We start from the raw sequence: 27,216 nt of genomic DNA, 5'->3' as shown, positions 1-27,216 counted from the left end.
TAGTTCGGCGGGGTATCCTGGTTTCTCTGGGGAGGGGTTCAAGATGGGGAAGGGGAAGGGGAAGGGGGGCAAGAGGAGGGTGGTTGCGCGTGGGCTTGGGAATGCTGGGGAGCAGGGGTTGTTGGCGAGGGGGAGGGCTGCTCCTGCTGCTGCTGCTGCTGCTGCTGCTGCTGCTGGGGGTGCTACGGCAGGCCCGCATCTCGATGTTTGGGTCGGGTGGGAGGGGAGTAGGGTTAGTGGGCGGTTGAGGTTGGAGAATGTTCGTTCTTCCTTTTTCTTGCTCTTCTTTTGTTCTTGCTTGGGTGTCTTCTTGCGTGGAGGTGTATGCAAGCTCACGCTGACAGGCGACCGCCCCCCGAACGCCCTGCACGACATCCCAACGGTTCGATCCCTCGCTGAGACTCGGGTCGCTCGGCTGGGTGAACATCGTGCCGCATGCGAAGGCCACCGTGGATCTGATCGTGGATGGAGAGGAGGTCAAGTTCGAGGGATATGGGTATCATGACAAGGTATGCTCACTCTCCCGTCGCCGGGGGTTATTGTACATGTACTGTACCCTACTAAACCAGGCAGAACTGGTCCGAACGCCCCTTCCACTCGCTCGTCAAGAAGTGGTTCTGGGGCCACGCGCACGTCGGCCCCTACTCGCTGGTCTGGTTCCAGGAGACGCCGCTCAACGCGACGATTCCCGTGGCCAGCGCGTCCGTCCTCCAAGACGGGGTGACGGTGTTGAGTGGTTGTGAGGCCGGGATTGTCAGTGTGCAGCGGGTCAGCCATGCCGCGGCGTCCGGGTTCGCGGTCGAGGTGGTGATGAGGGGCGTGAGGGTAACGATGCTGGGGACGCGAGAGGTGGCGGGCGATGGGCAGCATTTCTTCCGGTGGACGGGGACGGTCGATGGAGAGGTGCTGGGCCAGAAAGTGAATGGGGGAGTGGCGGTCTTTGAGGAGTTCGATCTGTGAGTTGGAGGCGGATATGTCCGCCAGGGAGAATGAGTTAGGGCTATGTTGGTAGTTGACTTGAGCCTAAGAAAAGTAGGCACTTCAGAAAGCTAAGCTAGCCACGCTCGGCAACCGTTGCTGCTGCTATTGCGTACATGACGTCTGCTTACATTTGTTCATTGAGAATCCTCCCAATCAGTCTACCATCCATTCTTCCACCAAGCCCCGATAATCCTCCATCCCATACGGTTCCAGCCATTTCAGCGACTTGCCCTTCCTCCGATAATCCAGTCCCAAGTCTCGCAATAACAAATCCACGTACGGCAAGGCATCGAACACGAAATCCGGATTCCTGCGTCCAAACCCGCCGGGGTACCGATGCACGCCAAACTGACTGTGCAGTGTCGTCTCCCAGACCAAATCCGCATCCACATTCGAGAAAGACGGTATTTGCAGGGCCTTCCTGGCTTGGTCAGGACACCGCTCTTGGCTCTTCACGGTCAGCTTCTCGCCCATCCACACCGCCACCCACAGCGCCTGCGCCTGCGCCACCATCGCCGTGTTGATCGTCATCGTCAGGCCCAGGCACGCGATCGAACGTTCCTTGCCCAGTTCGCCCACGGGCACCATGAACCGGGTCAAACGCAGGGGATGGCCCGCAGCGGCCGGCGCATCGTCCGCGAGGGGCTTATACCCTTGGACCATGGGAGGCGGATGCTGGAGGCGGGGGAATCGTCGTCGGATCTCCTGGTCAGCCAGCCGCACAACCTCCCGGGGCACGCAGTCCTCAGCCTCGGGCAACCCCAGTTCCTGCTCCAGGGAGGCCGGCACAAACTGGATCTCAGGCTTGGCCTTCCACCCGGTCGCACACACCAACGCGCGGACCTTCTCAATAACCCGGCCGGACCCCAGCTGTACGGTCTGGTCCGACAGGTTCGCCACCTCATCCACATGCACCCGTACGCGCCCACTGCGCACCAGCTCGAAGAAATCCGTCGGGTAGTTGAGGATGCTCAGCCCGCTGGCGATCCAGAAGGGGCTGATCCAGGGGACCAGCTTGCGAGTCTCCGGGTGCGCGGCGTAGTTGTTCAGCGTGAGGACGTCGTTGCCCAGCACCCACCAGAAGGCGTCCACGGCCTTCCGGCCGAGCCAGGTGCCGTGCAGCAGCCAGCGCACGGTGGAGCAGCCGTCGCCCGCGGCGCCCCAGATGCACGGGCTGAACCAGGTCAGCAGCCGCGTGGTCACCAGCTTCTCCAGCCATTTCTTCAGCGGCGTCACGTACGGCGGCGCCATCCAGATCGGGCCGTGGCCTGTCGACCGGATGATCCAGTCCACTTGGTACGCGGTGGTCGTCGCGGCGGCGTACACCGCGTCCCAGGCGGATTTGGTGCCGCCGAAGATCACAATGCTCTCGTTTGTGTCTTCGGGCGGGGAGGTGGTTTGCGGGGGAGGAGCGAAGATCTGGTCCTGGTGGTGGCGTAAATCCCTGATGTGGAACAAGGGCGGGGTGAATTGTTCGTGGCCGGGGAGGTGGGGCAGGTAGGGCTGCGAGGTGATCCCCGTCGCGAGGATGAGTTTGCTGGTGTGCAGGGTAGATGCTTCGATGATCGCATTGGGATTTTCAGGGTCGAGATGGTCGACGGTCAGGGTCCAGGTGGTGTCAGGCTCGTGCTGGATGGTCCGCACGCGCCGTCGGAGGTGAATGTACGGCGTCAGCTGGAAGTGCTCTGCGAAATCGGCGAGGTATTTCTGGATCACCGCTCCGGGGAGATGCTCGCCGGGCGCGACACCGTACGAATCGTCCAGCGGAAAGTCGCTGAACTCGTACGTGCCTCGCATATTGTTTGACTTGAGACCCTCGTACAGGCGGTGTTGAGCCCAGACGCCTCCAACGGTGTCGGCGGCCTCGAGGAGGAGGATGGAGGCATTGGGGTGGACTTGGTGGTAGGTTTTGAGGGCAGCCAGGCCGCTCCAGCCTGTTGAGTGTGAATCAGTATGGGTTCGAGCCTAAGATAAAAGCCGATGCATGATGCATGCAACCTTACCTGCGCCGATGATGGTCACATCCACTGACTCCATTATGACAGCAGACACCGGCAATGGGAAGGAGCGCCGGAAAAAAAAGCAACGGGTGGAAGGGGAGGAAGAAGTGGAAGAATAAAAATAGCCCGGGAAGGGGGCGAGGAGGGGAAATGACTGACAGATAACGTGCCGATCAGTGGCAGTTTTTAATCTCCGTCGTTCCCTCCCCTCCCTTCTTCCTCCTTACATTATCGCACGAACAGGGAAAGTGGATGATCGCAATAACGACGGAGGTTGCACCGGTGTTGTTGTGGCGGGGTCCATTCACCCACTAACACCGCTTAGGGTTAACGAACAGTGAATGTCTCCAGTTGGCTCCGGTTGGCTCCACCGTTGGATGGAGATGACAGCTCGGCTCATCCGCTGAAGCAACGGTCTGACAGGCGGCACAATCCATGCCACAAGCCATGCCATGGGCCCACTTCCTGGCCACTGGCCACTGACCACCGGTGTCACAGTGCCCCCTCTCGGGGGGAGGGGGGGAAAGCCCGACTCCCCCCGTTTCAAGCCCAGGGGGGCCACCCGTTCGTTCATCGGACATGGGTCACCAAACGGTCAGTAGTCTAGTTACTCCATAGTTCGCTATGCCTTGCCCATTGTCTACTTCCCTGTTCTATTGTGCAGGAAGCGGTACTACTGTTTGGACTATGGCGTATTGTTGCTAGTCTAGTTACCTCCAGGCTACCTGCAAGGAAAGTGGAACCCACCATGGATTGACTCTGCGGGTTCTGCGTTTGTCGTGCCGAGCCATTGACAAGTCGGCATTTGTGTTTGCGTGGCCCAGGGGAAAAAGTGATACATAGAAGCAAAGAGCAAACAACGAAAAAAATGAATGCACAGATCACGATGCAAATTCCTCTCTGTATCTCTTCCCCTGATAAAACCTGTCTTATACATAATGCCCCCTCTTCCCTTTCCCCGATCCGATCTGCCTTGCTTTGAAATGGTTTCACAGGCAATTTTCTTTTTCCCTTCTTCTTCTCGTCTTCTGCTTCCTTTCCTTTCCCGGCTTCATGGCGGACGATTTCGTCATTGAGGCTTTTACCCTCCTGGCCATTGCCATTCTGACCATTGCCTGCCGCATCGCGGCCCGGTGGATTACGGCGGGGCCCAAGAATTTCGCACTGGATGACTATTTGATGCCGGTTGCAGGGGTACGTCTTACTTCCCAACGAGCTATGCTGCTTACTCTTGACCCTCCACCCACCCCCCCAACTCCTTTACCCTCCTCTCCCAACAATCACACAGTACTCTATCGGTCGTTGTCCTAGCTCTAACCAATTCTGTTTCTGGTAGGTAGTGTATGCCCTCGAAACCGGCGCCGCCTACTGCGTCAGCGCCTGGTGGCATGGGCTCGCCAACAACTCCATGACCGCGGCTGAGCGCGCCGCGCTCTCGCCGCAGTCCGACGAGTACCGGCTCCGCGTCGGGGGATCCAAGACCCAGGTGCTGGGATGGTCGCTGTACACTACTCTGCTGTGGTTGCTCAAGACGTGCATGGCGGTGTTTTATTCGCGACTGACGTACGCCTCCCCTTTGGTTCTGCCATTACTCTGCGTTATCTGTTGTATGGATCGGTGTGTCTGGATTTCCGCTCAATTGACCCCCACAATTCTAGGGCTGGGCTGTACAACATGACCCGTCGCATCCGCCTCGCCTACATCTTCATCGCCTGCACCTACCTCGCGGTCATCCTGAGTATCCTGCTGGGGTGCCATCCGCTCCACAAGAACTGGCAGATCCACCCGGATCCCGGGAACTATTGTCAGCCGGCCGTCTCGCATATCGATGTGTACGTGACGGTGACGCTGAATGTGGCGACGGATGTGTATCTGATCTCGATTCCGTTTCCTGTACGCCCTGCCCACGATCGGGACCGGTGAGAGGTAGAGGTTCACGCTAATTGCGATGGGGATAGATCCTCTTCAAAGCCCGTCTCCCGTGGCGCGAGAAGCTCGAGTTGGTGGTCTTGTTCAGCGGCGGATTATTTGTCATGGCGGCGGGGATCCTGCGGTGTGTGTTGATCGTCACGGTGCGTAACCCCTTACTTGACTCTGCCATCGAGTGACGAATAATAGCGAATGCCTGCTTAACGAGAACAAATAGGCCGGCGCAAATGGCGCCTCGCAAGCCGGTAGCTGGGCTTGCCGCGAGACCTTCGTCGCCGTCATCATCGGCAACCTCCCCATGATCTACCCCGTATGTCGCCGGATGGTCAAACGGGCGGGCACATACTGGTCGTCCCACAGCCTCCACGCCAAGGGTGGGAGTACGACCACGGGCCCGGGGGGCTCGTCGGGGTATCCCCTCTCGGAGGGGGAGCATCAGAGTGCGCATTCGCAGTCTCGGAAGAAGAAGTTCCGGCATCCCTTGTCGCTGCCGGATACGCAGTGGACGCAGTTGGGGACGGTCAGTGATGAGCAGATCATGCTCGCCGCGGTGGATGAGGAGGGGCGGCGGGTAGAAGGGGAAGGGGGCATACATGTGGTTCAGGAGTTGATTATTACGAGGCATTGAGCTGGTTATCTTGGGGGTGGGGGCTGGAGTTGTAGGTGCGATGACTACACCGTGTTATGTTGTTACGAGATTGTATATATCTTTGTTTATGGGTTTATAGATTGGTTTTGCCTTCTGTCTATGAGTTGTAGTCAATTCCTCTCTATACTAGGGATCTCTCCCAGCATTCAAATGGGACCCTGCATCGTCGCCAGCCGTCGTTGCAATCTGGTCCTTGTGCTCATTCGCTCTGCTCGATGGGCCATCCTGACGAAAACAGAACGATGATGCATCACCAACCAAGTACTCTGTCTTCAAGCCTACCTGTGCCATGCGCTTCGCTACATTGTACGAGAGAATCAGAATGCTAGTCTCTAGGTCGTGGCAATCATGCAGTATGACCATAGCCCAGGATGGTGATATACAGCACAATAAGAACTAAGCTAACACCTTACAGCCAGTTACGCCTCATACACCCCCAAGAACATAGTACTTTATCGATGCAGTCATGTTACCAGACCAGCCCGAGAAGACCCCGATGACGATAGCCTCAGATCGCCCATAGTGTAAGATTGACATCCCTCATCCCGCCGCTCAGCTTAGACCCTTACCCCCCCCCCCCCCTGCCTAAACAATCCATCCCATCAAGCCCAAGGCAGGAATCAAAGCTGAGAGGACCCAAATAGGAACCACCGCGTCCCATGGGATTTCAAACGTGGCCATGATCGGGGATTCTTGGATAAGAACCCCCCACCCCAACTCTCTTGTTCATTGTTAGGATGTATGTACTGCGTAATCTCTATAGTTGAAGAAGCTGTGGGGTCCCGGATAGGTCGATGAATGATTTTTACATGGTGATTGAGGGAAAGATGGAGTGAGGAGAGGCGTTATTGATTCCGAATGTCATGCGTGAGCCTTGCGTCTCACGTGATGCTTGCTGCGAGGAAGCTCAATATCCGCGCTATAGCGTAGGTGTTATCTTATTCTGGGTATAAAGCTTACTTGATCTTAGCTGTAGACGGGAGGAAAAGCAGTAGCCAAAACCAGACGGTGCAGCAGCCGCGGCAGCAGCAGCAGCAGCAGCAGCATCCTCATTAATGATAAGTTATAACTTATAGTGCCCCCCTGCTCCCAAGCCAAGCAGAATGGAATGATCGATCGACTCTCCCTGCAAACACATCCAGACAATCCCAACCATCCAGAACCAACCGCCCATGACGCCTCCACTGCTTCTCACCCAATCACCTCTGGGCGGGGATCACGCCTCGGTCTCCTTGGTGATCTGCGTGGCCTCGCCGCCGGACACCAGCACCTCGTCGCGCTTCAGCGAGGCCTTGACGGGGTTCTTGGCCTGGAAGATCTCGGTCAACTCCTCGAGGGTGCGCTTGCTGGTCTCGACGAACAGGAAGTAGATGACGATGACCTCGAGGGTGTCCCAGAAGATGAAGAGGAAGTAGTACTTCCAGCCGGCGCGGGTGAAGGCGATGCCGGTGACGAAGGTGTTGTAGAAGGAGGCGATGTTGACGAAGAACTGCCTCACTCATTAGTCTCTCTCTCTCTTGCAGGCGGGAAGGGACTGCCAGCTACGGGAGACTTACGTTGTTCATGCCCATGCCCTTGGCGCGGGACTCGTACCGCAGGCACTCGACCGGGTACATGGCCTGGTTGGGCGTCCAGCCGGCGGAGATGACGAAGCCGAAGATGAAGATCATGGCGATCTGCGCGCGCGCGGTGATGCCGCTCTTGGCCGTCGGGACGCCGTCCGGCCCGTCGACCACGTTGGTCGCGTTCAGCGCCGTCACGATGATGAACAGCACCACCACCAGGCTGGTCGACACGAGCAGCTGCTGCCGCCGCCCGAACCGGTCCGTCAGCAGCGCCCCGGACACCGCCCCGATCAGCGACACCACGTTCTGCAGACCCTGCAGCAGCAGCTGCGTGTTGTTGCTGGTGATCCCCGCGCCCCGGAGCATCTGCGGGTAGTAGTAGCTGACCGGGCCGTTGCCGGACCATTGGCCGAAGAGAGCTGTGTGTGGTGTCAGTTACAGTTTGGCTAGGGCGAAGGGGGTTTCTGGGACGCTGCAGGGAAGGAGGCTCACCCATGAAGATCACCAGCATGGACCGATACCGCGTCTCGCGGGTGTTGAACAGCTCGCGGTAATCCCACCACCGCTTGTCGGACCCCGTCTTGGAAATGTCCTCCATCATCTCCCGATACTCCAGCTGCACGATCGGAGCGTTGCGGTCGCCCTCGCCGTGGTACTCGGCCAGAACGTTGAGGGCATCTTCGTGGCGGTCGTGGGACATGAGCCAACGGGGGGACTAGACACGATTAGCATGTCTTCATGGCACGGATCATCCCCGAGAGAGACCTACCTCGGGGAGGAAGTAAACGAAGCACAACACCAGCCCGGAGAAGATCATCTGCAGCCAGATCGGAATCCGCCAGCTCATGTCGCTCTGGATGTGGCTGGTGCGCCACGGGATGAAGGTTCCCGGAATACCACCCCCGAACCACAGCACGTTGTACAGACCCGTCATGGCCCCACGGTAGGCCGGGTGGGCCATCTCCGACACGTACGCCGGTCCAGCAGTGGCCGAGGTCGCCACGCCAAATCCGAGTAGGAAGCGGCCGCCCATGAATCCGCCCAGGTTGTGGCACGAGGCTTGCACGCAGGTTCCGATAATGATGAAGATGGCGCCAATCGCCATGCCGACTCGTCGTCCTATCGTGCGCACACACGTCAGAGCTTTGATTTCTGTGGTTAGACCAGAGGAACGGGGGGAAGAAAATACCCTTGAAATCGGTGAAGGGACCCGCCGTGAACGATCCGACGATGTTTCCGATGGTATAGATGGCGTACACGATACCGGTCGAGGGGGTACCGGCGTCCGGGTCGAATCCGAAGTAGTCACGGTACTGGGGGTAACTGTTGATCGAGCCCATCAGGGAACCGTCGTAACCGTTGATGCAGGAGTTGAGCATGGCGACGGCGATACAGCAGTACAGCTACTGTTCGTGAGCATCCACCACACACCCAAAACCACCGGGACTGCACACATACCTTGAGCATGCTCTTGCTCCACAGACTGGGCTTCTGCTGGATGGTGGCCACCGCCAACGCCGCATTGTGGACCCCCTTGACCTGGACCTCGGACGAGTCCAGGTGGGAGACCTCCGCCGTGTGTTTCTCAGACATGGTGAGAGAGCTTCCGGAGACAATCTTTCGAAATTGATGTTCTAAGCTGACCTGCAAAAAAGAAAGAGAAACCGAAATCTCGAGCGGACATCCGGGAGCTCATATATACCATCGAAAGAATCGAAGCGAGGGCGGGCGGGCGAAGGGGGTGGTGGCATGGTAAGACTGGGTATTGCTGCATGTCTGACTATAGTCCCTTCCTGTCACCAGATGCCGCGGAAATTTTGCTGGGGGAGGACGCACTGTGATAGGACAGGGATTGGCAAAGAATAGGCTGAGTGGCGGGCTAATTGCAGCAAGGATGAGACCCCGTATCCAAACGGGATTAGATGAATCTGGGGAAGCTGGGGATGCCCGAAGGCGAGTGTCTGGCAGTCTGGGCCGGACTGCCGCAGGGAAATACGATCGTGGTTTTGGTTTTGGCCATTTGCCATTTGCCATTTGCCATTTGCCATTTGCCATTTGCCATCTCGCTAGAAATTGGAGGGGTGAGAGAAAGGGTTGGGGCACGATTGAGCCATATTGGTGTGTTTGTTGGTGGTTTGGCGTGCCAGACGGGCCACGGGCCGAACAGCCGGATGAGACCCCATGGGGATTAGAGGGTTTAGAGGGATTAGACACACGAGATGAGCGAGATTAGACCCTGCCTTGGTCTCTTCCTGGTAGGTTCTCGGCCCTCGACTCCGTTCCGGGGGACATGTGAACTGAATTTCAGGGTCTTAAGCGAGTGGTTGGGTCGAACTATAGCTGGCTGAGGTATATGCCCCCCCCTTCTTTGTTCACTTTGCTCGCTTTCCCCGCGGTTTTTTGCTGCCCACATGGCGAATTTGGATCGAGCCCTAAATTAGACCCCGGGATGATCAGTGAATCGCCTCCAGAGTCTCTCCCTGTTCGACTGACCTTTCGCACAGACACCTTTCCAGTCACTCGATCCACAATCGAATTGACCGGACTGCTTAAGCGCCCAAGCTACTGCAGGAGGTTATTGGGAGTTCCCTTCCATCTCTGCCATCCCCATCTCATGGCATCGATCGAGCTGGGTGAAGCTCGCCGACTGCCGCCCTTCCACGTGTCTCCCCCAACCCCCGACGAGGGGCAGCAGGCATGCCATGCTTTTCGCCATGCATCTCGCTTGACTTATCCGGACTCGTATCGTATTGCGTTTTTGCTATATTCTATCATAGGTATCATAATATACTGTACAAACCAACATGCAGGAAGAAACGTCGTACACCAACAGTAGTCAGTCACCCGTCATGTTGCCTCCTGCCTCCTTCCTTCGCCTCTCCCAACAGGATTCACCCCTTCCCCTTCTCTTTTTTTTTCCTAGGTTGTCACAAACACTCCACACTCCCCCGTCTGAGGCAAACCGCCCCCTCTCCCACCGTCTACCCCATCAGCTCCGCCTTCTCCGCGGGACTAATATACAGACTCAACGTATAATACCGCCCGGCAATCAGCTCCGACACCCCCTGCTGGTGCTGCAGCTGCGCCGCGGCGCCGGCCAGCACCAGCCGCGACCCGCCCGCGAAGGGGGTCGCCACCCACAGCGGGGTGCCCGCGCGATCCGCGCCCGTCCAGCTCTCGGCCGTGCACGACATGCTGCTCCCGTACAGCAGCGGGTTGAACCCGTTGCAGACGGCCTCGGGGATGTGCAGGACGTTCTCGAGGACGAGGGTGTGCGTGTTGGGGTTGTCGTTGTTTGCGAAGGGGTTGTGGTCGCGGCTGCTGGGGGCCAGCGACCGCGCCACGGGGATCTCGACGGTCCCGACGCCGGCCACCTCCAGCTCCTCCATCGGGTTGAAGATGTTCGTCTGCAGCCGCACCGTGGTCACGGACCGGTAACTCGTGAAGGCGGCGCGGTCGCGCGCGTAGTGGCAGTTGCCCTGGACGATCATCCAGTCGTAGCAGACCCGGTGGGCGGTCGGGTCCGTGCGCGCGCGCTTGAGCGTGCTGTCTTCGAAGTCGGTGTCTGAGAGGGTGCGGATGGACATCTTGGTCGGAGGATTCTGGCAGGGGTATGATTGGATGTGTTTGGGGGGAGGCGAGGTGAGGGGTTTGGGTGGTGGAGCGGGTGCTGTAGCTGTCGCTGTGGCTGTGGCTGTGGTGATTGGTTCAGGTTAGTGATGGTGGTCTTTGTTGGTGCTGGTGCTGGTGCTGGTGCTGGTGCTGGTGCTGTGCTGGACCGAGCTTACCTAGTACACTGGCTGAGTGTCGCAAGGTAGATACGAGTGGTGGGTGGTGATGAGGTCTAGTGTATAGATGTTGGATGGATGCAATTGAGTGTTGGGGAAAATACCAATGGGTGCTGATGGATAAGAGAGTGGATGGGCACAGGCTGAGATGAAGGAAAGTAAAAGAGTGTGGTTCAGATCTCAGATGCGAGCAATTCCAAGGCTGGGGAAGAAAGACAGACGAGGAACCAGCGGGCGGAGCTTTCTGGCGCCGAATGCGGTCCGCCGGCAGTATATCTCCGGGCGGTCGGGGGCGTCAGTCACCGCCAGCCACTAGTTCTCAAACAGGTTAGTCGTCTGGGCAACTTGGAAGGTGGGAGTCGATTACTCATGACTTTGGGTCACGTGATTGTGGTTCACGCTATGAGCTGGGTTGATGCTTGGCTTTGCGGTGCGCTTAAGATTCTCATATGTGCATGTGCAGACTGGTGGATAATGGTGATGTGGCAATATATCTAGGTAGTCGGGCTTCAGACCAGATTTGGAGTGGAGGTTGATCCTGGGGTACAGTAATTAGGGAATGCTTCGTCGTGCTGGTTCCGCATGTAACATACATACTGGACACCTCCTGAAATAGAGAGCTTGGCAAGCTCTATTTCCTTGCATTAGAATGAGTTTTCTTTGGTTATCTTGAGATGCGAGATAGAAGAGTTGTGACAGACAGAAAGAATATCGATGACTTCATCCTATTAACCCTCTCCCTCCCCGCGGAACATATATTCCGCTGTGTCGAACCCACCCCCGGGAACTCTATAAAACCCCATCGTCATCGCATGTAACCTCACCCAGTCCCTTGTTCACTTTAAGCTTATTGACTTAACATACCTCGACCTACTTCCATACAAGCACATATCCATACACACATACCTACACACCCTTGATCAACATCATGTCTCACCTCACCTACTACAACTACGACGGCGTCGGCAAGCGCAACCAACAGACCTTCAAATACAGCCAGGCTGTCCGCATCGGCGACCGCATCGAATGTTCCGGCCAGGGTAGGTGCTCCCCTCGCCTTCTCTCGATTATCCCAGTCAGCCAGGTCAATGCTAAATTCTGCGGTAAAAAGGCGGCTGGGACCCCCAGACCGGCGAGATCTACCGGGAGATCAACGCGCAGATCGACCAGGCCTTTAGAAACGTGGACCTGAACCTGAAGACCGCGGGCGGGAAGGGGTGGAGCCAGGTGTTCCGGGTCAACTCGTACCACGTGCCCATCAACAACGAGGCGCTAGACGCCATGGTCCGGAATTTTAAGCAATGGATGCCTGACCACGAGCCGCTGTGGACCTGCGTCGGGGTCACGCGGCTGGGCGAGGATGATATGCGCGTCGAGATTGAGGTGGTCGCGCATGATCCGAAATAGATTCCGCAGGAGATTGGGAATGGGGATGGGGACGAGGGGATAGGGCGAAGTGTATCAGTAACTGCGTTCAGACGCTTTGTGACTTGATTCAGCGTGATGGCAGAGATAAAAAAGCGAAAGCATGAGGTTCTTGGTGGTTGCATCTGCATAATGAACGCATATGAGGATTGATGAGAACTATCATCTCAGTATCAAAGTATCGATGCAATGGATCAATGAAGATAACAGCCTTAGCCATGTAACAAAGAACCTGCAACTTCTTCTTCGCTCAGGTATCAGAACCTGAATTAGATTATTCGTTGTTTACTCGCAAGCATCGGTTGATCGATTTTGTGATTGGAACAATGAGCATTGTAAGCTCTCTGTTGTAAAGAGCTCCATATAGCCCGTCCTGCTGCGTATAAATCAGTTAGAAATATTGTATCAGTAACCTCAACCATCCATCTTCACCCGAACTACAGACTTCACCTCTCTGACTCAGCTTCAAGATGCCGTACTTCCGCTTCCGTGCCTACAGCGAGCTGAAGAAGGATCTCGCCCGTCTTAGTATGGCGAGCGAGCCTGACACAGACCCTGAGACATCGGACGCTGAGCCGCGCGTGCCAACTTCCGCAACATCCAATGCTGCAACGCAGACATCTGACGACGGAACCATGTCCAGCAGTGAAGACGGGGGCGTCCTTCTCACGCCGCAGCAGACTGACAGCGAGAATGAGTCGATCGACAGCGATGACCATCCCAAAGTCCTAACGGCCCAGGGCACCGGCAACGACGCTCCCAACGAGGGCACCATCGTGTTCTTCCCCTGGCGCACGCAGCTGGGATGTCCGACCCTCGAGCAGATCAAAAAGCACCGCAGCTTCGAAGAGGTCTTCTCCAGCAGCGACTTCCGCAACTGGGACTGCCTGCAGCCCGCCGAGCAGGCACGCCGCCGCGTCCTGGCGCGCAAGATCAATAACCCAGCCAACAAGCCCGCGGATGCGGCGTGCGACATCTGTGAGCGTGTCGATCCGCACGTGGACCTGTGCTGCGAGGGCTGTACCACCTACTTCCACTTGGAGTGCGCCTGGAATCGGCACGGTGCGATTGAATGGGGCACCGAGTATAAATTCAGGATACCTATGCATTGCCCGGTATGCCGCAAGCCGTGGAGGTTTGGTGCCGAACTGTTCGACCAGGGGCTGCTGAAGAATGACGAGGATGAGGCGGTGGAGCAGGCTGAGAGTTTCCAGTACTTGAAGATGGAGGGTCATGTTTGGAAGTGAGGCCTGAGGTCAGTCACCTCCGAGCTTGGTCCTCTGGCTGTTCTGTTCAGGTGACACCCTGTTATCTCGTTTATCATGAAATGATATCGTAACGTTTGATGTATTTAATGTGAACATCGTTTTCCGCTATTTGATTCTGAATCAGCATGTGATACTGTGGTGAGCCACTGAGATAGCAATCATTGATGTATGAGCTTGGCGTACCAGTACCCTGACGCGGGAGGAGCCAGTTTTTAAGTATGCTCAACCGAGAGTAGCCATTCGATGACTTGAAAACCCAGGCCAAAGAAGATGTAGTATACAAAAAAGAAGGCCACGGCCGCAGAGCCATATGCATGCTTGTTGGCGCCTCCTTTCTCATCACTGAAGCGCAGCAGCACGGTGATCAGCGAGTAACATACGCCTTGGGCCAAGGCACAGATCATAAGACGTCGTCGGCCCCATAGTTCAATTGTCGGGATTGTCACGACCGGCCATTGCCTGCAGTGTTTCCCTGTTATCCCGCTGTGATGCGGAGGTCTCGTGCAGGCTTGTTGTGTACACTCCCAAGAAAATTGACGGCAATCATTCCATACCTCGAGTCAGGTCGTAGACAGCCATTTGTACCTTGCTTTCGATCTGATGCTATGGCGGTATAGGGCGCATGGTGTTTTCGGTCCAAGGCGGGTTTGCATGCTCGGTTCCGGCGGATGCTGGCTCGCCCGGCCAGAAGTTCGGTTCCGGACCCATTAATGCTCAACATTGAGCTCCTGCCCCACGAGAGCTGTAACACCGGCCCGGATGACTCGCGTCGGGATGGATCCGTGTTAAAGAGAGGTTGCTCGGGGCTGGAGAACAGTATTTGAATAACAAGAAAAGATTTCCTTCTTGGGAACAGAATTGCTCCTCGTTTATCACCAGTGGGCAGCGCCGTGTGACAGTGAAGCAAGACACAAGCTAAGCGGGTAGGTCCTAAAACCCGCAAAAATCGGAGTCGATACTACCACGACGAGAAGAAGGAATAGACACATAAGGCGGGGACGAAACCGACCGGGGAAGATCCTTTTTTTGATGTCTCGCTAGCTCTAGTCGATGGTAGATCGATGCGGGGAATCAGCAATCAGCAATGCAATTATTGTAAGGAAGGCCGGAACCGAAGCCGCACTGCTCCGCCGGAATTGAGTCAGTTCGCCTCTGGTCCATAAACACGACCTGCCGGCAGGTATAAGAAAGGACAAAGAGAAGCCAGGACATACTAGCAGATTGTCAAATATCTGACCTTGAGAATCGTCTAAGACCTGGAAACATGATTGCTGCATATTCGACCCAGGTAGGCGATTCCCTGAATGTCATTGGGTCTTTTTGTAAAGCTTCGAGTCACTGATTCGTCAATTTAAGGACGCCAATTTGGCTGCCGTGCTCAAGCCAGGTGGCTCCTTTTACTACGAAACCCGCAAGGCACCAGAGATTCAGTCCGAAAGGGAAGTCATTGTGAAAATCGTCGCAACCGGGCTCTGTGGCTCTGATGTGAGTACTGACTTTCATCCCCCTGACGCCGGTAAATCAGATCAGAGTTAATACATAATTGTTTCAACAGGTACATTACTGGCAACACGGACGAATCGGTCGCTATGTGGTAGAGAAGCCAATCATACTGGGCCATGAGTCAACAGGAATCGTGGTCTCTTGCGGTAGCAAAGCTGAAGGGCTCGCCGTGGGAGACCGGGTTGCCCTAGAGCCTGGGGTCGCCTGCAATACGTGCGAGCCGTGCCGCAGGGGCCGTTATAACCTCTGCCGCGACATGCGTTTTGCAGCGACGCCGCCAATTGACGGGACACTTTGCACATACTACCGCGTCCCGGTCGAGTGTTGTTTCAAGCTTCCCGCCCATATTTCACTGCGTCAGGGCGCATTAGTTGAACCGTTGAGTGTGGCAGTGCATGCTTGTCGGCTCGCAGGAGATATGCAGACCAAGTCCGTCATCGTCTTCGGCGCGGGTCCAGTTGGACTCCTCTGCTGTGCTGTTGCCCGGGCCTTTGGTGCATCTACCGTGGTGGCCGTTGATATTGTTTCCAGTCGGCTTACGGCTGCTGGCAAGTACGGAGCCACACATACATACCAAATGAGTGACGCATCGCCTGAAGTGAATGCGGCCGACCTTCTCAAAGCGGCGGGACTCGAAGACGGTGCAGATGTGATCTTGGACGCAACGGGGGCGGAGCCCTGCCTGGTCTGTGGTCTGCACGCGGTCACGCCAGGAGGCACCTTCATTCAAGTGGGCTTAGGTCGACCCAGTGTCACCGTTCCTATTGGTCAAGTCTGCGATAAAGAGGTTACTCTGAAGGGCAGCTTCCGCTACGGCCCTGGAGACTTCCGAACCGCCATAGGACTGCTTGACGCCCGACGTGTCAGTGTCGACGGCCTTGTTACTCACGAATACTCCTTCACGCAGGTCGAGGAAGCATTCCAAAATGTGGCGAACAGGATAGGAATCAAGAGCGTCATATATGGGCCGGAGGTGGACGCAGAAACAGCCAATGCTGTCATAGCGTAGAAGCTGGGTTTCGGTGCGGTAACTTCTTTTCATGGCGACCATAAAACTTTGGGATATAGAGATACACCGTATAACGAGTTTATGAAATCCACTTGCATCACAGTCCATTCCATGTGGTATCCCAGAGCCAGTACAGCCCGTTTTCTACGTTGTTATAATGACCGTCTTCCCCAGGAGGTGTGAGACCATTGGGCTGTTGCCAGTCGCCCGACGCAGGTAGCGCCCAGTCATTCGTCGGTGGAATGCTAGGATGAGCAGGCAATTGACCCCGCTGATTTTCTCCTAGTACGGGGACGTGGAGCGTGTAATCCTGGCCAGGAACCATGACTGGAATTTTATTCATGAGCATCAGCATGAGCACATTAACAAACAGGGAGATGAGAATGGCTTACCGTACTGAACGGAAGTCAAGCTTTCGTTGACGCGGCCAGCGCGATTGAAGTTAGAGCTGCCCTGGCTGCCCACCAAGGGATCCACCATGTCCAAAGTCGCATTTAATGGCAATCGCAGCGTCTCTTCAACAGACATGGGAGGCGGATCAGGCAGAGCTCGGTCGCCATTGGTATCGTACTCGATGAAGGCGGCGGTTTCCGCAAGAGGGGCGAGCATAGCGGCCGATTCTCGGCGGAGAAGCATTGTGACCACCTTCTTCAAAACCTGAGTACTCTGTCTTGAGAGCGCCGAACGCTTTCCCAATAGGTCTTGTAGACGGAGAATGCGGGTCATCGTCCGCTTGACTTCTTGAGCTGTATCGGAAAGCGGCTCGGATATGGCCATTACTGCCAAGACAACCGCGGCGTTGAATAAATTGATGGCGAGGAAGGCGACCAAATGACTTTCGGTCGCAAGTTGCGCAAGCACAGGTAGTTCAGTTATCCTGGACGTTCGAATAGCGGCTTTCATCCAAAATTCCGAGCTGGCTGTGCTGGCTTGGATGGGAGTTCTTTTAGACGTGTCTGGAGCAGCTGCCGTCGCAAAAACAGTCGAATGGATATCGTCCACCCCCGGTGACATGTTGCTCGTCCAAAGATGGTCCACCTGCCTTGAGATTAAAGGACGATAGAGCACGATCAAAATGTTGTCATATGTTAGATGAAGCGACAAGGCTTGCAAGGCGTACGCTTTGGAGCTCTGTTCATCGGTTGCACGGAAGTCTTGCTGGAGATCGAGGACCAAGTGGCTCGGGAGACATTGTCGCCATGAATGAAGCTTTTCCGAAGTCTCCTGAACCAAACTTACAAAACTGTCTCTGACTAAATCTTGAGACGTCCTTGACGTACGAGAGCCGAAGATGATCTCAAGCGCCGGAGAGGCAATCAGATACAATCGGTTCAATTCCCTCTGGTATGGTGAATAGCACACAGAAGCAGAGTCATCAGAGACCGGATGAGCGAAGGAAGGGTTTTCGTAGATGTCGGCAGGCATGCTCAAATTGCAATCCTTGTCGTTGATGCCCAATGGTGTGCCGTACGTAATGGATGCAAATCGATCCCATGTGTAGATAGTCCACCACACTCGCTTTCGCTCTTCGATGTCATCGATGTCCCCTCGTCGAGGCTCCCGATGCATGCCAATCGCATGTGCCATTTTGATAGTCGCCCCAAGCAGAGTGAACGACAAATTAGGTCGTCCGTGGTAGACATGATACGAACCGAAGAGAATACAAGTCTGTATTGCGAGGACGGAAGGCTGGTCCATCACATCTATCAGATTGTTCTCAACAAGTCGCATAAGAGTCTCACTCCAGTCCGCCCAGTTATCGTTGGCGTTAGCTGTCTCCTGGCGGCTGCGTTGTGACCGGTACCATGCCGCCATACCGAGCATAACTGCCAGTAGTAGAAGGAAGGGTCGCTGGGTAGGGTCGGCGCAGCCATCGGCAATGGTTTGAAGCTTGCGACGAAACTTGGGCTCATAGACCACCAGTGAAAACCAATGAACCGTGTCAAAGTAATCATCCAGAAGGCTGTAGACGGTCTCGGTCGCAGGAAATGGTTGACCTATTATGGCGGAAATAGGACGACGATTTGCGCCAGTGCCAGGCGCAGGCAAAACGCCTTTACTTGTTGAGTAGCCAGGGATGGCCGAAGTGGTTTGCTCGTCCAGATGCTGGCTGCCGAGCTCGCATATCTTACGAGCGATACCCATGGCAGACTCAGCTTCACCAGGTTCGATGGAGGACGAGATTGGGTTATGTTGTCGGCGATTGTCCGCCGACATTGTTCGCAGCGACGTAACGGGATCATTTTCTCCAGTGGTCGGGCCCCGCAACAGTTCCCTAGATTGAGGACTGTATATTTGCCTTTGGCGGCGCGATAATTTCCCTCGAGCGCCGGGTAGTCTGCGTCTAGAGCTTCAGATCATGCGGTCAGCTCGGGACTACTAGACAGCCGCGCTTCCTCTGGCAGCCATAGAGAATTATCTCAGAAAGCTTACGATGGGATATTTCCCGCACGGCGTTGAATTGCAGGGCGTTGCCGACATTCGACATTCGCTCGCACACACAATGAGCATGGACGATATGGATCACACTGTCGTGAGTCGGGGTCAGTTCATTGATCTATGAACTATGCCGGACCCGCAAGTCGGTGTGCTTACCCGGGATTTGTGGAGACGGCATCGTTCACAGGCGCTACTGACGCGTGTGGGTAGCACTGAAGGTGCCAATCGTGTTCTCCTTGGTTTGTTGCACTGTGAAGCTGAACTTGGCGAGACAGAGTCTGCCACAGATGTCGATGCTTCGGTCTGTTCTTCCATGAGCGAGCGGGATAGGCAGAGTTCCAGTTGCAGGTTCCGGCGGAAGATTGCAGGCAAGAGGCAGAAGATTCGGGCGGAAGGAAGTATTGCCGAGGCGGTGACCAAGGCGGTGATGCCCCCTCGCGTCTTTCCCCCCGCTCTACTGTACGTACTCGTAGTCTGTAGCAAACTTCATCTCAGGATCTGGATAAGTTGACATTTGCATCTATTAATTCGCATCCTCTAAATGAGTATAACATCACACGGCTGGCTTTAAGCAAACTTTCAACTTCTATCTATATCAAGAATCCCGTCCGACGCCAATACTGCACGTATCCCCGCACTGTCCTCTGATCAACAGGCCCCAGGCTCTGTAGTGTGGACGCGTCTCGTCGGGCACGCGTTGTCGCCAACAGCAATCCCCCGCAAGACATGCGCTCAAAGTTGCCAGCCAACCAGTCCGCCATCATACGTGCAGGGTTGTCTTCTCGTGGACCAGTATAGGCCCCAACCCGTTCAATCCACTCCGAGAACGGGAGCAAATTACCAAGGGGAATTCCCAGTTCCTGTGCGAGAATGGCCGTCATCTCTTGCCACGGTTGACGAGCCACATTATCGACATGATAGACGGAATGTGCTTTCTCGGTGAATAAAAGCTCGCTTAGAGTGGCTGCAACGGTATTGACAGGCGTCCAAGACAACACCCCGCCAAAATCAGGCAATACCTTGAGTGTCTGGGCCGATTTCAGCAGGGCGGGTAAATGCTCCGCAGCATTCCAGTATCCGCTGAGCGATGACCCTGCAATTTGACCAGGTCGTACCACCATGGCATTGAATCGATTTGGGTACCTCTGCAGGGTTTGATGCAGAATCTGCTCACAGACAAACTTCGCTTCGCCATATCCATTGGCCAACGCCCAGTCAATCACGCTTTCATCCTCCGGGACTTCTGGCTCACTCATCACCAGAGGACGAAATCCGACCGTACTAATGGAGGATATGAACTGAAATCCAATTCGATCCTTTGCAGGTCGGACAGATGCGATGTCGCATGCTAAATCAACTAGGTTCCGCATGGTTCGGAATTGAGAGTCAAATCCAGACAGGCCGCGGGCACCGTTCATCGGCCAAGCGTTGTGGATGATATGTGTGACAGTCGTCTGTACAAGTTGATGCTGCTCGTCTGACAGACCGAGCTTTACCTCTTTCGTATCTGTCTCAATCACCGTGATTTTATTCAAGTTGTTAGAATTCAAACCAAGACCGCGCTCAGCAAATGCCTTCTTCTGTCGTTCAAACGGATCCTCCTTCCCCGGTCGGTTGAGGCAGATGACCCAACTAACCTCCTGCAGCTGCACCAAATATGCAACTATGTGAGAGCCCAAGCTGCCTGTGGCCCCCGTCACCAGAACAGCGACCGGTCCAGTCACTGGACTATGGGTCACTCTTGGTCCGGTAAAGCCTTCAATGCTGCGACGGATATACTTGTCAGTCGCTTGCTTTCGAGCAACATTGTCAACACTGGCAAGGAGGCTCACATGAGACAAATTCGACCCCAGCGGAAGCCGTTCGCGTTGCTCTCCGGTAGAAGTAGCAAAGAGCACTCGTTGCACGCCCGCTTCAGCCGAATGGCCATCTGTCCAGTCCACGTGGCCGTAGCCGACGGCATGGAGGTCGGCTTCCCAGCGTTTCTCGCTAGTGATAGCATGGTTTCGCCCATCATTGAATACCCACCAGCCACGGAAGAGTCCGAAAACAATATCAATCGTGAACTGTGGTCGAGTCATCTCGAGCATCAAGACCACTCCGTCGGGTCGTAATGCTCGACGCATATTTCCGGTTGACACCTGCAGATTCGAGGTTGCATGCACAGCGTTACTGGCGATGATGATATGCTGAGTCCCAACTAAATCGTCTGCCGGGGGCTTCTCGATGTCATGCACACGATACAGCACGAAGGGATATTCTTTGAAGCGCCGACGGGCTTGCGCCAAGAAGGCAGGGGAGATGTCGGTAAAGGTATATTCGACGGGGACCCCAAGCTTGGCCAACACAGGCAGGAACCATTTTGTACCTCCTCCGGTACCAGCGCCCATTTCGAGGATCTTCAGCGGGCCTGTCCCCGAACGACTGCCAAGCTTGTGTACGAGCCGCTGGATGAAATCCAGCATTTGCTTGTAGCCACTGACGTTGTGCGATTCATCACCGTACATCCATGACACAAGCTCCTGTCCCTCTCTTGTCCCGAAGATCAGCTGGAGTCCATCTTGTTCGCCCCTTAACACCGATGCCAATTTGCTACCTGTATAAAAGGCAAGCTTGCTGGCACCTACGAACTCAGGGTAGGTCCGACCGATTTCCTCGAGAATGGCAGTGCTAGACATGCTGGTCCACTCCAAGCTCGTACGAATCACGGTTCCTTCATCCAACTCTACCAGGCGAGCTTCCTCCAATCGGGAATAGAGGTATTCCACCAACTCTTCGTGCTGGGCATCAAATTTGATCCGGTCGAGCCGCTGGCCTGGTTGCGCACTTCGAATGAATGAACCTAGCTCCTCGAATGCTTCCAGAGTCATGGTCACGCAAAGCTGCATCTGGACTGGGTTGAAGCTAAGCACGCGCCCGCTGCAGTTGTTCTCCGAGAGGAACTGATCTGTCAAGGCTTTGGTTTCGGCGAACGCGCACAACATCATGTCGTGCGGCAGATGTAGCTCGGGCGCGTCAGTGCTCATGCTAGTCACGGATTCGGTGCCACCAGCGTCAACCGCCTCATCTGACTCTGTTTCACACTCGGTATAAGAGGTAGTGCCAGTCTCGCTGGTCTCATCCATATCTTCCGCTTCATCGACTGTCTCGATTCCCAGAGCTCTTTGCACCGCACGGACTAGGTCACGGAACGTCTCCGCCTCCATCAGTTCAGTTGCTGGCAGCGTACACTTGAACACTTCCTCCATCTCGCGTGCCAACTCCATTGCCATCAAAGAATCGACGCCAGCATCAGCCATATTACCATCATCGTGGATTTCACTGGGATCGACAGCACAAAAATCAGCAACCACGCCCTTGATGCGTGCGACCAGATCGGAAGCCTGTGACTTTGCCTTTTTCGCCTTGGAGACTGGATCACTAGCTGTCGCTTTCGGTGGCGAGACTGCTTCTGTCACAACTGCCGCATGATGAGTCTGTTGAGGAACTATACTCGACCCCAGCTTGCTGAGGATCTTGCTGAAGACTGCCTTTGGCACACAAGAGTATTTCATCCCAATGAACGTTTCTACTAGTTGGCCCTTTTCCGGGTCAAAGACAAATATGTCAGTGGTATAGAAGCCCTCTCCTCGTTCATGTGTTGCTAGCACTTCCCAAGTCTCAGGACGCGGTGTGCTCGGGTCAGCATATAAGGGTGTACGCATCCACTGCTCCATGCCGCTGGCGATGTAAATATGGGACGCTGGTCGATCGGTCATACAATTGATCCAGAAACCTCCGACTTGGCTAAACGAGTCACACAGAAACGTGTCCGCCCAGGTCTGACCGGAATACTTCTTCACCACTCGACCGGCTGACTGATTGCCCTTGCCGACCAACTTGTGAACCCCACGGTAAGACTCAGCGTACTCCACAACCTCGGAAAAGGCGCGGTACACATTCCGACCTTGCAGGATGTCATCTACGTCGGAGCTTTCGAGGAGTTCACGGCATCGACGATGACTGACCAAGCGACCGTACCGGGAAAATTCGCTCTGGAGCGCGGGATCATCGGCCTTGAACATCTTGATCCGACCAGCACAATGTACTACCTGCGATCGTGCACCCTTTTCAGGATTCTCGCTGGTAAATTCCATCTCCCAGAGTGTCTTGCTTGTGTCTTGAGCGGTCAGTATGATGTAGACGTTTTGTCTTTCATCCAGCCCCAGCGGCGCATCACTGGTGACATTCTTCACTTGCGGTACTCTGTCTTTGCCCTCTGGTAAGCTTCTCAGTGCTTCAACCACGCTATCGAGCATGAAGGAAGCTGGCGCGAGAGGCGCGGTTTGTGCACCTATGTGGCCTGACACAGCTTCACGATAGCTGGGGTGCGTAGTATCGATGGAGAACTTGGCGGTCATCTTCGCCGAGCCCTGGTATCCTAGGAATTGGATTTTTGGCTTTGGCTGCTCCTCTTGTACTTCACTCGCTTCGGGGCTAGTTGCGGGCAACGGCTTGTTGTCCATCCAATGTCGGCTCTTCTCAAATTGATAGGGTGGAAGAAAGATGAAGTCATACTCGGGTGTCTGCGACGAATGATGTGCCCAGTAGGAGACAGAGACTCTCTCCTTCCACAGCGCGATTGTGTTATCGGTCAGACTTTGGACTCCATTCTTGCTTGTGATATTGACGGTTAGGAATCGATGGTTTGCGGCAGCACTTGATCCCAACGCCCGACTGGCCATCAAAGTGATGGTTGAATTGGAACCAGCCTCGAGCCAAATACACGACTTGTATTTCTCTGCCAGACGATTGACAGCCTGACTGAAGTACACCGGCTTTCTGAGATGCTCAGCTGCAATGGCTGGAGAGGGGATTCCAGTGCATGGCTCTTCCGTTGCCCGCTCCAGGTGCAATTCCGGCTCGCGGAACGTCAATCCGTCAGTTATCCTCTTCAAGTCTGGAACGAGTGAATCGACCAGCGATGAGTGGAATGCATTGGTCACGTCCAGATATTTGTATTTGAGACGAGAAAATGCTGGCTTTGTGGAAAGCATCACACGCACTGCGTTCATCGCTTCTGTTGCTCCAGCTAATGTATAGCTACGGGGACCGTTGAAGCAGGCGATACTAGCGGGAGACGTTCCAGTCGACACAAACTTCGCGGCTTCCGCTAGCAGATGCTCGACTTCGTGGAGCTCGCCCTCTACAGCAATCATGGCGCCGGGATCTGGCCCCCAACTGTCCCGAATCAAAGTCGCCCGTCTAGCGACTAGGAGTAACGCATCCTCAAGGCACAGCGCCCCAGATACGCAGAGAGCAGTTAGCTCTCCAAAGCTATGGCCAACAATGGCCGTTACTGTGAGGCCACAGTCCATCCAGGAGCGAGCGCTGGCATATTGCAAAGCGAACAGCTGTGTCTGTAGCTTGACCTGGTCCGCGATCGGCGTGGACTCGAAGATGCTAGGATAGAGACTGTCATATCCAAGCGACTCCAGGATTCTGCTGCAGTCATCGAGATGATTGCGCAGAATGTGCATTGTGTCGTACACGGTGCGATCCAGCCCAACCGAAGTTGACACCTGCCCACCAAAACACAAAACCACGGGGCGGGCGGACTTCGCCATGCGGAGAATTCGACTTTCGTCTCCATCAATAACTGACAGTAGCCTCGACTCGAGCTCTTTGAGTGAACTGCAATTGTATATCAGGTGCGTATCGAGTGTCGGGCTACATTGTCGCGCGACGTTGAACGACACGTTAGCCAACGATGTGAGATGGCTGGCGGAGACTGCCTGATCTTGCAAGAGACTGTAAAACTTTCGTGCATAATCACGCAGACGGTTCTCGTCCAACCCACAGAATCGGAAGGGCAGGGAGATGCCGGGGGCGTGAATGGCAGAGGCACCGCTCCCTGTTCGAAAGCCAGGTGGCTGAGTGACTACCATGGATGCGTTCGACCCACAAGCACCGTAATTATTGATCAGCGCCGCGCGGAAATCTGCTTGCCATGGCTTTAACCTGGTGGTGATTTCGATCCGATCTTCGACAGCCGCCTGGATGTGTGGATTCAGATTGTGGAAGTTTGGTTGGGGCGGAAGCTTTCCTTCGTGAATCATCAGGAGTACCTTGACCAGCGCGACCATGCCAGAGACACCTTCGGTGTGTCCAACCAGCCCTTTGACTGAGCCCAGCGTCAGCGGGACTGCTCGTTGTGGACCACCCATTACCTGCCTCACGCTGCTATATTCGGCCGGGTCACCCGCTTGTGTTCCGGTGCCATGAGCCTCGACAACCGAGATTTCATGCGGGCGGATGTGGGCCTGGCGAATGACTTTGTCGAACAAACCTGCCAGCGATGGTGCATGAGGTACCACCACCGGGGTACAATTGTCATTCTGCTCTACTGCGGTGCCGGCGATAGTACCCAGGATTGTATCACCATCAGCCAGCGCGTCGGACATCTTCTTGATAAAGATCGCTGCAAACCCCTCGCCGCGGCAATAGCCATCAGCCTTTTCATCGAACGGCTTGCATGGTCCCGTGGGGGAGACGAACGACGCTCCATTCAAATTATCGAACGCGAGCGGACTCGTGAGAGCATTGGCGCCTCCAACGAGCGCAGCTTTGCAGTCACCGCTGAGGATGGCCCTGCAGGCGTGGTGCAGCGCAACGGCGGAGCCGGAACATGCGGTGTCAATACACAGCGCTGGCCCGCGCCATCCGAAGTAATGGCTCACCTTACCAGCCATGAAGCTTCGCAGTAGACCCGTGGCAGCATAGGCCGTCGCGGGATGGCAATTGACGTTATGCTCATAGTCGACGGTGCAGCAGGTGACATAGCACCCAACATCCTTAGTGGCATCCTTCTTGTGGAAGTATCCCGCTTGTTGGAGAGCCTGGTATGCGACCTGCAGAAACAACCGTTGCTGTGGATCCTGGGACATGACCTCCCTGGGCACCTTCTTGAAAAACTTGTGGTCGAAGGCATCGATGTCATGGACAAAATTGCCCCACCAGGGACGAATCGCGCCTGGCCTCCATGGGGTCTCATAGTCCTTGTAGCGTTCCGGCGGCAGCTCCCGATGTTGCGATTCGCCTGCACACAAGAGCTTCCAGAACTCCTCTAGATCATCCGCACCAGCCACGCGGCAACCCATGCCAATCACGGCAATGTCGTCGTCGTATATCGTCGGGGTCGACTGAAGTGGCGACACGCGCGACTGGAAGTCCAGGTTCAAATCCAAATAGTGCACCACGCGGCTTCCCAGCGTGCGCATGAATGTCGGGGGGACGCAGCGCTCCGATCCAAGTTCCACCACGATCGACTGCGTGTTTTCCAGTTGGGCCCGATGCACAGCCGCAAACGTGGGACCCCACTGACACTGCTGGGCCAGGATGGAGCGCAGAACTACCTGATGAAGCGGACCCTCATAGATAGGCTCATTGGTCATGTTTGTCCACGTGTGCCGTGGCAACTGCGAAGCATCTGGCAGTTGCAACGCGGAATCGGCCTCACACATCTGCCCCAGTGTATGCAATAGTTTCTGATGGCCCGGCCAATGATAGCGCCCGTTGAAGTTGATGTGGTATGCGGAGAATCCGGCCGTCTGGAGCGCTTGCTGCAGCCGGCCCAGGCTCTTCCGTGGCGTCATGATAGTCGCGCGGTTCGTATCATATCGAACCGTGATGTACGCCTAACATAAGGGGCATTAGCGCTCATCTTGCGAGTTACCCACACAAAATATCAGCCAACTTACCTCCGGATGCTGCTCAAGCACATGAGCCAGCTCCCCCTCCAACTCCGGCTTCTTCCACACGGTGGACAGCGAGGTATACTTCTCGCGGTTTTCCTGTTCATCCCCGAGCGCGCCCAGCAGAGTCGCCAGTCGAATCCCCACGGCCCCATACTCGCGCAACTGGGCCCGATTCGTGACGGTCGAAGCGACCGCGGCGCTGAGAAAGCCGAACGAAAATCCCACAATCTCCACGACCGGGCTCGTCTCAGCGTCCACGACGCCGTGCACGGCGTAATCCGGGTGCGTCAGCTGCAGGTAGCGCGCAAACTGCAGCAGGTGGGTAATCATCAGAAGCGGGGCATGCTGGAGGTAGGGCAGCGGGAAGTGGCGGTCAGCGACTTTGCCGGTGCGGATCCACTGGTTCAGGTCGCGCAGCTGCTGCTCACCCGGCAGCGCCTGCAGTGCCGGCAGGTACTTGGTGGCGGCGGTGCGCCAGTAGACGGGCAGCTCCGCCAGCACGTCTAGCACCCAGTGGTTGTCGGGCGTGTCCAGGATGACGCTCCGCAGGCGCCGGAAGTCGTTGGCGTCGAACTGCAGGGCCTGGCAGCCGAACAGCAGCACCGTCTTGCCTCCCGGCGAAGGCGAGAGTTGACGGGCCATGAGGTTTGGGTGTATGTTTTGTTTGCCACTCACAAATCACAAACCAAGTAGACAGGCAAGCAAGCAAACAGACCAACGAACAGGACACCCCAGCACAGACCCAAAGTCTACAACCCCCGCAAGTATCAATATACTGTATATGGATCGTGTCAAACTAATCCCGCGGAGGGAATGACCAACAACTGTTGATGAGGTAAGAATCAAGCAAGCAAGCAAGCAAGCAAACTTCCCCCACACGAACACGAACGAGGTGGCACTCACAACGTCCAAACCCCGGAGATT

General features: G+C 55.6%; 11 protein-coding genes across 11 annotated transcripts; 5 read left to right on the top strand and 6 right to left on the bottom strand.

Annotated features, from left to right (window-relative positions):
• Positions 1 to 43: 43 nt before the first annotated feature.
• Positions 44 to 960, top strand: BO86DRAFT_383752 (uncharacterized protein; the record flags this gene model as incomplete). Its single annotated transcript, XM_025670856.1, has 3 exons — positions 44 to 232; positions 345 to 509; positions 574 to 960. 3 exons carry the CDS (start codon positions 44 to 46, stop codon positions 958 to 960), a joined length of 741 nt encoding a protein of 246 aa, XP_025522461.1.
• BO86DRAFT_249787 (flavin-binding monooxygenase-like protein) lies at positions 820 to 3,301 on the bottom strand. Its single transcript, XM_025667166.1, has 2 exons — positions 2,985 to 3,301; positions 820 to 2,915 (listed from the first exon to the last, which is right to left on the bottom strand). The coding sequence occupies exons 1-2, from the start codon at positions 3,016 to 3,018 to the stop codon at positions 1,135 to 1,137; spliced, it is 1,815 nt and encodes a 604-aa protein (XP_025522460.1). The 5' UTR covers positions 3,019 to 3,301; the 3' UTR covers positions 820 to 1,134.
• A 567-nt stretch (positions 3,302 to 3,868) lies between these two features.
• Positions 3,869 to 5,657, top strand: BO86DRAFT_459801 (uncharacterized protein). The gene is made up of 5 exons (XM_025677376.1): positions 3,869 to 4,175; positions 4,318 to 4,598; positions 4,640 to 4,874; positions 4,940 to 5,053; positions 5,128 to 5,657. The coding sequence occupies exons 1-5, from the start codon at positions 4,035 to 4,037 to the stop codon at positions 5,536 to 5,538; spliced, it is 1,182 nt and encodes a 393-aa protein (XP_025522459.1). The 5' UTR covers positions 3,869 to 4,034; the 3' UTR covers positions 5,539 to 5,657.
• A 1,118-nt stretch (positions 5,658 to 6,775) lies between these two features.
• On the bottom strand, positions 6,776 to 8,717 carry BO86DRAFT_383749 (putative MFS lactose permease; the record flags this gene model as incomplete). Its single annotated transcript, XM_025670855.1, has 6 exons — positions 6,776 to 7,048; positions 7,116 to 7,543; positions 7,617 to 7,839; positions 7,894 to 8,243; positions 8,314 to 8,527; positions 8,583 to 8,717. The coding sequence occupies 6 exons, from the start codon at positions 8,715 to 8,717 to the stop codon at positions 6,776 to 6,778; spliced, it is 1,623 nt and encodes a 540-aa protein (XP_025522458.1).
• A 999-nt stretch (positions 8,718 to 9,716) lies between these two features.
• Positions 9,717 to 11,120, bottom strand: BO86DRAFT_393347 (uncharacterized protein). The gene is made up of 2 exons (XM_025672995.1): positions 10,913 to 11,120; positions 9,717 to 10,818 (listed from the first exon to the last, which is right to left on the bottom strand). The coding sequence occupies exon 2, from the start codon at positions 10,709 to 10,711 to the stop codon at positions 10,106 to 10,108; it is 606 nt and encodes a 201-aa protein (XP_025522457.1). The 5' UTR covers positions 10,712 to 10,818; positions 10,913 to 11,120; the 3' UTR covers positions 9,717 to 10,105.
• A 625-nt stretch (positions 11,121 to 11,745) lies between these two features.
• On the top strand, positions 11,746 to 12,319 carry BO86DRAFT_413792 (RidA family protein; the record flags this gene model as incomplete). The annotated part of the gene is made up of 2 exons (XM_025674778.1): positions 11,746 to 11,952; positions 12,024 to 12,319. The coding sequence occupies exons 1-2, from the start codon at positions 11,841 to 11,843 to the stop codon at positions 12,317 to 12,319; spliced, it is 408 nt and encodes a 135-aa protein (XP_025522456.1). The 5' UTR covers positions 11,746 to 11,840.
• A 488-nt stretch (positions 12,320 to 12,807) lies between these two features.
• Positions 12,808 to 13,584, top strand: BO86DRAFT_404563 (PHD finger domain-containing protein; the record flags this gene model as incomplete). The annotated part of the gene is made up of 1 exon (XM_025674025.1): positions 12,808 to 13,584. The coding sequence occupies one exon, from the start codon at positions 12,808 to 12,810 to the stop codon at positions 13,582 to 13,584; it is 777 nt and encodes a 258-aa protein (XP_025522455.1).
• Positions 13,585 to 13,658: 74 nt separating this feature from the next.
• Positions 13,659 to 14,496, bottom strand: BO86DRAFT_249663 (uncharacterized protein). Its single transcript, XM_025667164.1, has 3 exons — positions 14,160 to 14,496; positions 13,795 to 14,064; positions 13,659 to 13,710 (listed from the first exon to the last, which is right to left on the bottom strand). Exons 1-2 carry the CDS (start codon positions 14,324 to 14,326, stop codon positions 13,818 to 13,820), a joined length of 414 nt encoding a protein of 137 aa, XP_025522454.1. The 5' UTR covers positions 14,327 to 14,496; the 3' UTR covers positions 13,659 to 13,710; positions 13,795 to 13,817.
• On the top strand, positions 14,437 to 16,373 carry BO86DRAFT_459797 (NAD(P)-dependent alcohol dehydrogenase). Its single transcript, XM_025677375.1, has 3 exons — positions 14,437 to 14,893; positions 14,962 to 15,090; positions 15,161 to 16,373. The coding sequence occupies exons 1-3, from the start codon at positions 14,870 to 14,872 to the stop codon at positions 16,115 to 16,117; spliced, it is 1,110 nt and encodes a 369-aa protein (XP_025522453.1). The 5' UTR covers positions 14,437 to 14,869; the 3' UTR covers positions 16,118 to 16,373.
• On the bottom strand, positions 16,215 to 19,046 carry BO86DRAFT_451583 (Zn(II)2Cys6 transcription factor; the record flags this gene model as incomplete). The annotated part of the gene is made up of 8 exons (XM_025676869.1): positions 16,215 to 16,444; positions 16,510 to 17,326; positions 17,357 to 17,364; positions 17,398 to 17,820; positions 17,860 to 18,392; positions 18,551 to 18,645; positions 18,713 to 18,788; positions 19,024 to 19,046. The coding sequence occupies 8 exons, from the start codon at positions 19,044 to 19,046 to the stop codon at positions 16,215 to 16,217; spliced, it is 2,205 nt and encodes a 734-aa protein (XP_025522452.1).
• Positions 19,047 to 19,146: 100 nt separating this feature from the next.
• BO86DRAFT_404560 (putative polyketide synthase) lies at positions 19,147 to 26,934 on the bottom strand (the record flags this gene model as incomplete). Its single annotated transcript, XM_025674024.1, has 2 exons — positions 19,147 to 26,232; positions 26,296 to 26,934. The coding sequence occupies 2 exons, from the start codon at positions 26,932 to 26,934 to the stop codon at positions 19,147 to 19,149; spliced, it is 7,725 nt and encodes a 2,574-aa protein (XP_025522451.1).
• Positions 26,935 to 27,216: the final 282 nt, after the last annotated feature.

Source organism: Aspergillus japonicus (genome assembly GCF_003184785.1).
Source record: "Aspergillus japonicus CBS 114.51 unplaced genomic scaffold BO86scaffold_96, whole genome shotgun sequence".
Classification (NCBI taxonomy): Eukaryota; Fungi; Ascomycota; class Eurotiomycetes; order Eurotiales; family Aspergillaceae; genus Aspergillus; species Aspergillus japonicus.
This window is presented reverse-complemented; position numbering and strand designations above follow the sequence as displayed.